Here is a 14,327-nt window from a genome sequence, read left to right on the forward strand (position 1 = left end):
AAAGGTCTACAAAAAAGTCCGCGATGGTATATGTCTATCTCTTAGGGATAACCCACAATAACCATTTTTTATCCTTTACTTTTTACGAGAAATAATGGCTTATTTACGAAGCGATTTTAAGCAATACAGAATTAATCCTTATCCAATTAAATACTTTTAAATACATTGTGCATTTAATATAGATCAATATGGCCCTTACAGCATGTAATTTAAATGAATATTTTCGAAGATATTACAGATTTAAAATGCAGGGACATGCGGTTGCGGTGGTACCGGCCGGGGGGCCGGTTTGTATTATCTAATGACAAAAAAGCTGTAAATGTTGTATATAAAGACATTCAATAGTATATTAAGTATCAGCGTTGAATCCTTGCGAAGCTGGGGCGGGTCGCTAATGCCCTATAAAAACAATAAATAAATACAATGACGACCGCTTTAAACATACTTATGATCCAAGTTACTGTGGAAAACAATAAAATAAACAACGTCAATGTAAACATTTCACGATCTCTACAAGAGCATATTTTTTTCGGAAACTTTTCGAATCAAAATTAAAAGTCAAAGACAAAATGACCTTTCAATTATCGCGCTGCTTCGATCCATGTTGGCCCCCGGTGTATCCCCCTTGGGACGGAAGTGTCTGCGTACCAGTACCGGTGTGTCCGACACGAAAAGATGTGTGTCCCTGTGAACCCCTCAGTGTACCACAGTGTCCGCTCCCCTGTTTAGTTGCACCGGCCATTGCGGCTTGCCCTTGTCCAACCCCGTGTCCCAAAACAGAACCGGACCCTGGTTATCCCCATTGTCGCAAGAACACGTAAGTCAATAATTATTCTCTTCGGAGAATGTCAAGTGCCATCTAGAAAATTGTTTTTATTATTGTTGCAGGTGCTAAATGTTTTGTGTAGTCCACGTTTTGTAGCTGATGGAGTCCATAAAAAATGTCTTATTGTATTACTGTTTGTACCAGTTGTGATAGTGAAAGATGTTTGTCTATAATAAATAATTGTAATCGATATGATTTGTATTTGCGTTCTGATGTGTAACTAAACAAAAAGTATCTCTATTTAGATGCCTATTGGGATCCGTCAAATGGGAGGAGCCTAAAAACATGGCGCCGATTAGGGAAAATTTATCGTAGTTCCTATAGTGTACCGTGCAATTTCTAAGTTTTTAAATTACGATAAAATGATAAGTATTGACACAATATGTGATGGATCCCAATAGATCTTTAACTGTTAAATGAATTTTCAAAATCATTTAAATAATAATTCCACCTAAATAATTTGACGATACAAGAAATCGTGTGGAAACCCATTCCCTGGAATTGTTTTTTAATTACCTCTTATCATAATATTAAAAGCCCTTATTTTTATTACAATCGCCAATGATTTTCGTCAATCTGAAATGTACCTAATAAAATCTGAAGATATTTTGGCGGTCGAACCTTTATCATATGACAGTGTAACAAATGGTTATCATAAACCTTTTAATTACTGGGTGTAATTTTTAGTCCTAATTAAAAGTCCGTACGAAGCCTGGCTCATCATCTTGTTTGCGTATAAAAGGTAAAAAGTATTGAAAGCGATCCGGTCGACGACATCTGCCCATAAACAATCATTTCAACGAGGATTTTTGCGATTGCACCGCCGTAATCATCTCGTAAAGATGGCCAATTAAATAGTCATTAATTCGTCACAGCATTAAACGGTCTCTCATAAATACGTTTGAGCCCAACAAACCGCTTTATAATTACTCCCTAACCGACTATTATTAATCGGTTATGCATGAAGACCACCAAAAGGTTCAATTTCAATAACTCCGTTCAATGTGAAGCTACGATAACGTGGACATTTTAGTTCACAACGACATTGTAGAGCGAAGAGAACACCATTAATCCTATGTAACATAAGAACTATCTATAGAATAATAATAGTTTGTGATAGCTCTTGATTAATATTTGATGGGAACAATTGTTTCTAAGCGTTTTAATTTCATGTACCTACCATCTTCCCGTATTTTGGATGAATTCTGTGTATGTCCTGGATTTTAATTCTGGATTCTCCTATTTTGGACACTGTGGAGCGAATCCAGTGATCTATACAATCATTTCTACTTTTGTGTGATCAATACATTACAAAATTAGTTATATTATAGAGTACCCTACTGTAAATTTTGAATCGAAATTGATAGCTTGTAGAGAATCTTTACAATTGAATAAAATAATTCGAAGTGGTCTGTATTCTGTCGAAACTGCCAGACACGGATCGCGATTTCGATTTATTTGGATCTCATCAGCGCGTCGCAGACAGCTCCGACAGAACACAGACCAACTTTTGTCTGCTGTGTCTAAAGTGGACCTTGTTGGAGCATACGTAATCCTAAAATGTAGCATCGTACTACAGATGGCGCTTACCGAGCTATTTGTGGTATTTTCTAAAGCTGTTTGCAGTTAGATATTTATAAAAAGGCTTAGGCGATTGCTGCTGCCGTTTGAAGACGCTTCCCAAAACAAATGGAAATTAAAAAAAATTACCTATTTTGGGTACAATTTTTGTGTTCAACTTTACGTTTTTATGCTTTAGTGAGTGTAGATACTAATTATAAAAAATATTTTCGAAATATTCGTCTAACGACTCCACTGTAATAATAAGGAGTGAGAATGAGTGTGTAGCTCGTAATTCAAAAGCAAGTGTATGGGTTGAAATGGAGAGTAAGGTGTTGATGGTAGGTGTCCCATCGTCGTTATCGCCTGTGAGTGAGCGAACGGAACGAAGTGAGAGGGCGAAAATAGGGAGATCGCGACGCGACGCGACGAGGATCGGGCATACACATGCATTAATATCCGGTGAAGTGGTCGCGATTTATGAACCCCGCTAATAAAGAAGACGAGGACATTTACGTGCACATGCAAATTTTATCTTTCTTTGATGTACTGTTTCCTGTGCGCGGTTTGTGTGCGTGTGGGCGACATCTACGACGATTTATGCTTTCACGAATGGGAATTAAAACGACCGAAATTTATCGTTCTCTTCGACCGAACCTTAACAATCGCGATCGCCACTTGATACCCGTTTCTACCAGTGGCGGTTTCTCCGAATGAAAAATCTAATGATTGTAGGCAAGTCATTAGGATTACAGGTCTGTCGTTAATTTTTCTTGCAAATATTAACTTAAAATTGTTTGTTTTTACAAGAGTGGACGGGTCTAAATGTCTATACTCAGGTGTATTGTTGGTTGCCGTGAGGACTATAGATAAGGAGACCAATCTTCATATGTAATGACATGTGATAATCGACCAGAAGCACAACATTTATACGTACGAGTATAGGGTGTCCCAGTTATAATAATTAATATTTATACCACAGCTTCCTACGGGCATTTGGAACATAAAATGTTATCACTTTTGACATTTGAAACAAAATAAAAAATTTTAACAGTTTGGATGCCGGCCCTGCACAATCCCAAATTAATTACGATTGCTAGAAAAATTCACCTTCAGTAGGTCGGAATCAGCTGCTTTTTGGGATAATGTTATTGTTTGTTTGGTATTAAGTTACGGATCAGCCGAAGAAAATGCACTCGCGTTAAGGTCCATTAGATGACTGAACATGTTAGAAAAACTACGCCAAAATTCGCAGCAACTGGGTACGTCGCTGTCAGTGTTGCATTGAAGCGAATGGCGGACAATTTCAACATTTTTTATAAAAGGCACGCATTTCTTTTTCACTTAACTTTTTTTTTACAAGGTGGAAGTGCATTTGGCTTCTTCCCGATAGGTACTTGTTACATCCGCACTAGATCAGCTGAGCGACGTTAGTCGCCTAGATCCAGGCCCGTAATGAAACGAATTGTACGTTCAAATTTGCAAAGACGATTTGCGAGCTCAATCGTCACTGAATTGAAAAATTGTATAACACTTTTTTGTTGTATTTTGTGTCAGGAATCCATGTTTTTTTTTCATTATTATAAATGGGACACCCTGTATAGATGCATAGATTTGATTCAGTCACGTTGACTGCACATAAAAGAAGCATCAAGAAAATGTCGCCTAAATTAAAAAATAAAAGTGTTACATACAGTTCCTAACAAACAATGCCGTACTCTAACCGGAAATAATTTGTTGGAAAAATATAAACCGTACACAAATATGCCCAATATCCTCATATTATCATGCAGAATTAATATTTCATATGATTCATAATCATCTAGTCATAAAATTACCATATACATGTAGTGTAAAGCAGCATTAATTGTTGGTTTACAGTTATTAGCACATTGCGTTGTATATTTTATGGTCCTAATGACCTGTCCTGTGTGGTTAAACAAAAACTTTATTCAGTGAATAATGCTGATATGAAGTACCACACAAACAAGGGAAACATCGGATAATTTAATTGAAAATACATTTACCAAAATGAGAAAAAATTGTGTATTTATTACTTGTAAACATTTAATTCTCCATTGTTTCGTCATCCATTTTGGTATAAAGCAAACACTTGCATACAACTATACTCAAATATGGTTTCTTATTTTTATCAAGTGAATTCACGAGCCGTCCCTGATATAATCTGGCAACACACGATCGCCCTTTTTTGTCGTTTGAAAATGATAATTTTATGACATCGACTGTCAGCTTTTCCGATATGCCTTTAATGAGCTACTTCAAAATAGTCCAATGACAGCGCACGAAATGATTCGAGCAAAATCTTTCGCGAATGAATTATGTATGTACTGAGTATGTGTGCGAGAGATCGGGTTCTTTGTCTTTCCAGACAATGGTAATAAATAATGTCACTGGGATCCTTACTTATGAATCGCGTACACAATATCGACGATGACGTCCACAAGCGGACGTCATAAAGTCACAAAGTTACAAGTCTTAATAAACGAGAATCTTAAAATTAACGATCCAATGTAGCGACATCAAAACTTTGTATTGTTAGCAACAATAATGAAACAGAAACGTGTCTATAACGCGATTTTGTGTATGTATTTTCATCATCATCATCGTCATAAATAAAAGTAAAACAAAAATACTGGTATGCAAGGGAAGAAAAAGTAGGAAAAGAGCGAATATAAAGATAGGAGACGAAAAATTAGAAGAAGTGGTTGATTTTAGGTATCGAGGAAGTCAGATAAGTCAGGACGGAAGGAGTAGTAAGGATATAAAGCAGAGGATAGCGCAGGGTCGAGTCGTCTTCAATAAAAAGAAGTCACTTTTATGCTCGCGAACGGTTAATTTAGAAATTCAAAAAAGAAGGAGCGCGGCGCTGTACGGGTTCGAAACAAGGACGGTGGGCGCTACGGAAAAGAAAAGGTTAGAAGCGATCGAAATGTGGTGTTATAGGCAAATTATGAGGATACCGTGGATAGAGAAGGTTAGAAATGAAGAGGTATTAGAAAGAATAGGAGAACAGAGAATTTTATGGAAGTCAATAAGAAATGGGCGAGATTGGTTAGTAGGATACCTTCTCAAGCATGAGGGTATAGTCATATTACGAGACATATTAGAGGCGAGGTAGACCTAAGTTAAATTTCTGTTTGCAAATAGTTAAGGATGTGGGTTGCTCTAGTGTTAGGACCGAGCGGCATGGCTTAGAGGTTTAGACCATTGCTTAGCATTCGGGATGACGCCGGTTCGATTCCGGGTACATCTGCCTTGGTCCAAGTTTTTCTGTGGTTTCCTTGGACCACTTAGGCAAATGCGGAGGCAGTAATATTCCACAGATAATCTTTCACTCTCTTCTGTTTTCATTTCGTTCGTCTCATCTTTCTCACCCGAACCACCACCCACCCATTCCCACGATTCCTGAAAGCAGGCTGAAGAGGGCCTTCCGCCCTACCTTCCGGCGTAGTCCGGAGGGACTGCCCGCCCACCAGCATTACTGACTGGTGGGAATGAAACACCCAAAAAGTATTTTGTAGTGTTAGGGAAATGTCAAGATTAGCCCAGGATGCTAAAGAGTGGAGGTGCGTGTCCAACCAGTCTTAAGACTGACGACCTTATAATGATGATAAGTAAAACTTGTCTTCATTCATACCAAATGCAAATAATTATCCAGTTAATAAATTTATGTCCTTGGTTATTATTAAATCATCAGTAACATGAGATAGCTGTAAATTTTATTTGCGTCCCATATAATACCAGAACGATTACGGGCGGTCTGGTAGCTTTATTCACCATGATCGTAATAAATTCCCGTCCGAAAAATAATCTTAAGTTTCGCAAAGGTATTAATTTCACCGCCACCAACAAAGAGCGTTTGCTTCATGAGGTTCGCTCCACACTGTTCCCCCTTTTACTTCAACGCCTTAATCCCGTGTCACGGTGTGGCGTTTATAAATTGTGCGAGACAAAAAGGCCACTGTGTCGACGTGATGCCTCTCTGGCCCGTGCTGTATCATAGAAGAACAGACCACACTCGAATAACATCCGTCTTATTGCGACTTCCACGAAACGAAACATAAATTTTATGTGAAACGTTCGTCGTTTAGAATGTATCAAAGGACGAAATAAAAAGAAAGTATGCAGGAGGAAGAAACAAACAATTGAGCGCGAATGTTGCCACAAACGAAACTGTTTTCCTTATTTGTTAGTAACGTGCTCTTCATTAATTGTTTAGAGTTGAATTTATACGCAAATTAGTAGACTTTGTCAAAACCTAACTCTGTTCCGCCTATAAATTAGCACTCCAATCCTTATGGTGGTAAATTATTGAAGAGTTTTCCAACGTCATGTATAAATTCGATCGATTTAATATGAGTCCATGGGATTATGCGCCGTCGTTACTAATATGGTGTTTCCAGGCTGCGACTAACTGTAATATACGAACCACAACCGTCAGCTTCATCAAAGGATACCAACATGCAATAAATATGACGTTAGCTTCTCGTTCTCGTTATGCGACGATGGCACTGTTCGATCAGGTTGGCTGATCACACGGTTTCGTTACGCTTTAATGAAATATTGCGGTTCGAAAATATTAGTTTTCACAAGCAACAAACAAACTAATATGTCAATGGTAATTAAGTGTTTGTACTTGCATACAAATGCGCATCTTTAATTACCTTATACAGTTATTGCACAGAGACTATTAAAAAATTATTAATATTGATTCGAACTACTTGTATGAGCGAGTGCATACAAGGATATACAGGAACATGCCCTACACAAAGAAACTTTTAATTCAATCCCTAGGTTTTTATGGTCATTTGGTGATATTCGTGTTTATTGCATTACGAATGCATAATTTTTCTCGTGGTCCTTCGAGCCGGACGTCAGTATGTGGGTGCCTTTTTTTTAATACAAATGCCTACTCATTTCAAGTCAGTTAACCTTGTTGATTTTTGGTAAATGTTCATCTTTAATTACCTTATACAGTTATTGCATAGAGACTATTAAAAAATTATTAATATTGATTCGAACTACTTGTTTGAGCGAGTGCTTACAAGGATTAACAGTAAACATGCCTTGCACAAAGAAACTTTTAATTCAATTCCTAGATTTTTATGGTCATTTGGTGATATTCGTGTTTATTGTATTACGAATGCATAATTTTTCTCGTGGTCCTTCGAGCCGGACGTCAGTATCTGGGTGCCTTTTTGACAATACGAATGCCCGCTTAGTCAACTTCGTTGACTTTTGGTAAACGAAGTAGCCTGTCAAGTAATTTACAGCCGATTTTAAATTAACACGATAAGAAGTAAAGCGCGACGATCGAACAAGTCCCTTCTCCATTCCAAGTCATTTTATAGTCGCACGTGTGTAAAACGGGAGACAGGTTACATAGCCAAGGTGAAGACTGAGGATGACGTTTACAAGTGTGTATGCGCCGTTTAAAAGTGACTGAGTTATAGAAGACTGGGACGTTCGAAATACGAAGAATAATTTATTGGTCAGGTGCTTAGCACTGAAATTCCGTATGATCCGGGGAACTTTATTGTACCTTAACGAGGGACATATCTTTCGTCTCTATAACGTACGGGCACTTGAGGGTGATTGGTTAAGAATTTATGGAAACATTACTAAATTTAAACCAAATTTTACTACTATTCTTACTACCATGCGAGTTTAAGTTTAGAATGAATTTTAGTTACAAGACAGTGTGTAATGTTCTGTAACTTCTGACAAGCGACCCTTACTGTCAGTTTTAATGAAACCACAGAATCTTATGGTAAAAGTGAAAGTAATAATTACAGTCCATCTATATATTTATTGTTTATACGATAGATTCTGTAGGCAGGTACTTTTGCGACCTTAGGTATATTTTAAATTATAATAACCTCAGTTTTGCTTAGGATTGCATCGTGTTCGTAAGTCAAACGAATCACCCTGTATATAACTGTATCTCAGCAGTTTCGACGTCTATTGAATATTGAATGTTAAATTATTTGCTGCAATATTTACGTACTTATCGTTCCTTTAATTAAGTTTATATTGCAACTGGAATAAATAATGGTTGTAAATCTGTTATTTAATGAATTTCTAGACTGAATGCACAGTCTCACGCTTAACTCTTTATTTTATCGCATTCACTAATTTAACCCGGACGATACCAGTCTATCTCAATTTACGACAGCACAAAAGGCGAACATCAATTTTTTGTTGGTAAAAAAATGTCGTATTGCACTTAATAATTATCGGGAAAAGTAACTATGTGGATGAATGTGTATATATTGTGTATAAATATATGCATGTTGGCTATAGCGTATACGCCCACCCTGGACTCTGAATATGGGAAGACTTAATGAAAACGACGACTGACTTAAACAAATCGACTTTCAGACTCAGTTCGTTTGTACACTTGTTGTAATAATCAATTAAGAAGTTGAATAATCTTGAAACGTCATTAAATATTTTATCATTTTATTGCAATGTTGACGTTTACAGTCTCTTTATATGCTACATTGTAACTTACGAAAGGGTTAAAAAAGGTACCTAGAGACATGAAGTAGGTACCATAAACGGTGTGGTGAACGCTATCTGTAATACAATACTACATTTTGTGAAATTCAATATGTTTAACAAGGTCGATTTACGTTAAACGTTTAAATTTAAAATAGGGGAGCGATTTGGAACCATTTATCGGTTATAGTGAACAGCAAGCGCTCTTCTTCTAATAGCAGCGAAACAATTTTTAATAGTACATAATCATGTCATGTCTTCTTTAAAACTTTACTTCGTGCGAACCAAGTCACGCACCAAACAAACGATAAGAGAACTTACAGACGCCCATGTAATATCCACCTGTTCATTCATCCATCCATTTATCCATCTTTTACGTTGTAAATCAACGTCTCGTGTTGCCCATGTTATAGATACATGCATACATGCATAAAACACCGTGCACTTTACATATTTCCGAACACGTTTTATAACCCCGTAACGGCCGCTTATCGGAAAAAGTAAATTTCAGAGGGTATACGTTTTATGTTGGTCGCGGATTCGCGTTGTACATAAAACATAATACGGTCGAGTTTGAATTTGTCGGAATGGGATGTCAGCAACTGCAGCAGCGTTTGAAGGTTAACTTACTAAAGGAAAACAAAAATAAAAAGAAAACATTGAATTTATTATAATTTTCGAATTCCTAAATTAACCGTTCGCGAGCATAAAAGTGACTTCTTTTTATTGAAGGCGACTCGACCCTGCGCTATCGTCTGCTTCAAATTCCTACTACTCCTTCCACCCTGACTTATCTAACTTCCTAGATACCTAAAATCAGCCACTTCTTCTAATTTTTCGTCTCCTATCTTTATATTCATTTTTTCCCTACTTTGTCTGCCCTCGCATACCAGTATTTATGTTTTAATTTTTTAAAGCGATCGCTAACTCCTCCGTGCTAGATGCCAATACTGCTATATCATCTGTAAATCTAAGTATACTAATCTTTTGCCCTTGTAAATCTATCCCTACAGTTGTACTGTCTTTAATGATGTTGATCGCGTCTTCGATGTATAGATTAAAAAGTAGCGGTAACAGTGTGCAACCCTGTCTGACTCCCTTCCTAATATTTACTTCTCTACATTGCAGCCCCATCCCTGTAACTGCCTGTTGCTCTTTATACAAACTAAGTATCACTCTTCTATCTTTGTAACTCATCCCTATATTTTTAAGTATATTTAACATCTTATCCCATTTAACATTGTCAAAAGCTTTCTCTAAATCTACAATTCCTATGTATCTATACTAATAGGTAGGTATAATTTACTTTTTTCCCTTTTTCAATTCCTATCGATACATTTTAACATTTTCCGAGGCAAGTAAACGTAAGCGAAAGCGAAAATCTTGTTCTCGGTTTTCCACTTGAGAACTCGTTGAGGGCATGCGGGTACAAAGACCATAGCTCGAGACTGAAACCGATCCTGGAGTCGCATTAGTCATACCGGCATACGTTTCACGTCGTATTAAATAATTGTCCAGACTCTTTAAATGGTACTATACTCTGTCGACAAACTGCACTTAAACCACGATCACATGGAACTGCACGGTCTCGGTGGTCTGCACTTTATGGCGATATTTACGTTATTAGGCATTCCATAAACAAATGGAAACCCATACGACCGTGGGCAGTGCAAATAGATACGAGGCTTTGATTACCGTGCGATTTCTTCATGGTCGCACCGACTTGAATATTTGCGGTCAATTTTCTTGGTGTATATCATCGAAAGTATCCGGTTACCAATTAATGAAAACAGAGATTTGTATCTACGGAGAATAATCAGAAAGCAATAATTTTCGTCTTTTACTTCATGAATTTTGTTATAAAATAAAAATCTCGAAACGAATTTTATATAACACAGAAACACTATAATATTTATACAATTATTTGTCTTACCGTTGGTTATTTATCTCATTGTTTAGACTTCTTGCACTTGCAGTGCCTATATCGGCAATCTTAAATCGACTGAAAGATGCTGGCGACTTATTTTTATACGGTCATTTCTGGAAACTTCCCGTAACTTCCATTTGTCATGCCAGTATCGTTCGCTACATGATTTATAGCCCGCAGCTGCTACCTTTCGGGTACATCATACGAGCCGCCGGTATCGATCGTCCGCAGCATTTGTTCATAACATTTGTTAGTTCCTACTTGTTTTCATTAATTTAATATTTTTTCTTTTAGTTTCAGATACATGCGTCTTTACCATGTTTCTTTTGATAATGCAATGGAGTCGGTAAGTGTTATTTTTTGAATGATTTTTAATATTTATAGTATTTCTACATTTTACGTGATGCTAACGGACAAATATCAATACACAAAGAAACGGAAAAGCAGCGGTCATATACAAACTTATATGCTGATCATTTTGATTAATTTGACGTCGAGGATCTTATTAAAACCCATACGTCCCTGTCTTGGACAAAGTAGCTTTGTAAATATACATAAGTTGTCAACATATTATACAGGGTGATCGATCGTTAAATTAAGTAAACCAAGAAGAATACCTAATTTATTTGAAATGCTTTATCGATTATTTTTTATATGTATTATTTGAACTCGAACTCGCAATAGTTAGTCGATTACACTTTTTATGAATATAAGAGGCGTCAGTAGGTGTGCGGTTTTTGTGTCGTCCAGATACCAATTTCACTCTGCCGATAGATGTAAGCAAGTGTCTTTACCGTTTGTCATGTTTATTCAACAATCGAGACCGTCCAAGACAAGCACTCGACAAAATTTCAATGGGTTATCGAGTGGAGACCGCACTGTCATTTTTGAATGAGTGTTATGATTCCTAATCAGCGAAAGGAAACAAACGGCCTAAGGGAGAGCCATCAGATTCGTTCGGTGTCCAGCTGACGGACGAACAGACGTTCGAGATGAAAGAAAATCGCTTGCCAAACACAACTTTTGTATGTGTATAATACCCTTTGAACATGTAATCAAATCCTAGCCGCAGTTTATAAATAGATAATAACACTTAGGAGATATGGTGTGTGTACAGTCTACAGTTTATCACAAACCACAAATTATGTTAAATTGCAAATATTTATCAGAAAAATGGACCATGGCAAGCTCCCAATAAGATCACTACAAGTGTGATACTATCGCACTAAATATAAATGATTTATTGTGCTTGTCATAATTATAATTCCGGTCTTTTTTTTGTGGGATACTGTTAATCCTTCCCAGTCTGTAATCCATATCAATTTTACCGTTCTCCTATATACACACGAATTTGCTAACGCAGTTGACAGCTGGTAAGCTCTTCTGTGTGCACCCCAAAGCAATTGATTTGACGTGGACAAATAAATTGCTCCCTGTTTTATTGTCAAACTGATGGACATTGTAAGGCTCGTGGTTAAGCTATTCGACATCGATCAAATAAAGAAAAACATCTATTGCGACTGTGATCTCATACTTTATCTGCAATTCTATTTTATGATGTGTTTTTGCGGCATGATTTCGGAACTAATTCATGTGTGATTCTCGCCGCTAACTCATAAGCGCTCGCCTTATGCTCAAACTAAAATCTTATTTTTGATACGTTTTAGCAGCTGATGTGTTCCAAGTTAATTGGTACGCGTTTCTCGCCGCTAACTCATGAGCGCACCCCTTACGCTCATACTAAAACGATATTTATGATAAGTTTTTGCAGTTAATGTTTTCTAAGTTAATTGGTACGCGTTTCTCGCCGCTAACTTATAAGCGCTCGCCTGATGCTCAAGCTAAAATCATATTTTTGATATGTTTTAGTAGCTGATGTTTTCCAAGTTAATTGGTACGCGTTTCTCGCCGCTAACTCATAAGCGCTCGTCTGATGCTCAAGCTAAAATCATATTTTTGATATGTTGTTGCAGCTAATGTTTTCCAAGTTAATTGGTACGCGTTTCTCGCCGCTAACTCATGAGAGCTCGCCTTACGCTCATACTAAAATCATATTTATGGTATGTTCTTGCAGCTAATGTCTTCTAAGTTAATTGGTACGCGTTTCTCGCCGCTAACTCATGAGTGCTCGCCTTACGCTCATACTAAAATCATATTTATGGTATGTTCTTGCAGCTAATGTCTTCTAAGTTAATTGGTACGCGTTTCTCGCCGCTAACTTATAATCGCTCGCCTGATGCTCAAGCTAAAATCATATTTTTGATATGTTGTTGCAGCTAATGTTTTCCAAGTTAATTGGTACGCGTTTCTCGTCGCTAACTCATGAGTGCTCGCCTTACGCTCATACTAAAATCATATTTTCCACTTATTACGCTATTATAGTCTTATAAATAATACTAAACTTATATTTAATTAAGACAGAAACAAAGGTACTCGCCGCTAGTTCATATTAGCTCGCCTTATGCTCAGATAAAAAATACGCTTTGTGTATTGAAATCATTAATGATGTTTTTTAGTATCGTTAGTTGAGATATACCCGAGATATGTCAGCTTCATATATTATATTCCCATTAAAAACGGAGATTATCTCTTAAGTATAGATTTTATTAGAATGCGATGTTATTTATGGACCTTCTTAATTAACTGTCGCTGTGTGAATCGAAATCGCATCGCAAACGTATACGCGAACGTCGCCGTTCTTCGTCCTAATGGCCACAATAAAGTGCTTAGCGACACTGCGCGTCAGGCACGCGCGTTTAACAATCCACACGCAATGGATTAATCCACGTCCACGGCGAAACATAATGGCAATAACATTCATAACAAAGCACGCATAAAGACGGCACTTGCAACTCATAAATGTGAATTATGCCTCAATAATTGCCGTTGCTGCAAGAGTCTGCGGTCTACCCACTGAGCGCGCGAGGGACTCTCGTTGCCACCGCGTTACCGTACAAATTGTTATTACGGTTAAAAGTCGAGATGTAAAACGTTTTTGGACTCGGGAAACAAACTGCAAATAACGCAGCCCTGTATCGATTAAAATAACCTCACTTGACCTATGCTGGGAGTGAGCACTCTCTCTCTCTAGTAAATCCATGAAGAAGATAAAAATGAATATTAACTGTAGAAAGTCTCAGATTTAATACAATTTTCTAATTACACATTTTTCCTTTTAATTTTCCTCTGGAAAGTAAATGACCATTATAAATCCCGAGATCTAATAACCAAGAAAGAGATGAAGCGTCATCCTTAATGATTTTTTTCACGAATGAAAGTTAATATTCCCTTAAGTACCTTCCTCTTTATGAAACGTGATCCAGCCGATTTGTATCAGTTAATTAAATATTTACCTTGATATTGTTATTAAAATCGACGTCTCGAGGTCCGCGACCCTCTGAGAGTGAAATTGAAAAGAAATGAGTCTCCCTTTTTGACAACAACGTAGAAAAGCAGAAGAAGAGGAAGTCGACGTAGAAGAGAGCTCGGCAG

The 14,327-nt window shown here is 37.2% G+C and overlaps 2 protein-coding genes across 2 annotated transcripts in view; both read left to right on the top strand.

Moving 5' to 3' along the window:
* LOC108736879 (epithelial discoidin domain-containing receptor 1) overlaps nucleotides 1–14,327 on the top strand; it is a 406,840-nt gene that overhangs the window by 207,751 nt on the left and 184,762 nt on the right. The window contains exon 6 of the mRNA XM_018469473.1: nucleotides 11,130–11,181. The gene's annotated coding sequence lies outside the window, so the exon portion shown is untranslated. The remainder of the gene's footprint in view (nucleotides 1–11,129; nucleotides 11,182–14,327) is intronic.
* On the top strand, nucleotides 465–936 carry LOC108736884 (small proline-rich protein 2B-like). The gene is made up of 2 exons (XM_018469490.2): nucleotides 465–817; nucleotides 889–936. Exons 1-2 carry the CDS (start codon nucleotides 570–572, stop codon nucleotides 893–895), a joined length of 255 nt encoding a protein of 84 aa, XP_018324992.1. The 5' UTR covers nucleotides 465–569; the 3' UTR covers nucleotides 896–936.

The sequence above is a fragment of the Agrilus planipennis genome, unplaced genomic scaffold (assembly GCF_000699045.2).
Source record: "Agrilus planipennis isolate EAB-ADULT unplaced genomic scaffold, Apla_2.0 scaffold106, whole genome shotgun sequence".
NCBI classification, from domain to species: Eukaryota; Metazoa; Arthropoda; class Insecta; order Coleoptera; family Buprestidae; genus Agrilus; species Agrilus planipennis.

Coding starts and splice junctions, on each gene's coding strand:
- LOC108736884 (XM_018469490.2), top strand. CDS start 570: ATGACCTTTCAATTATCGCGCTGCTTCGATCCATGTTGGCCCCCGGTG.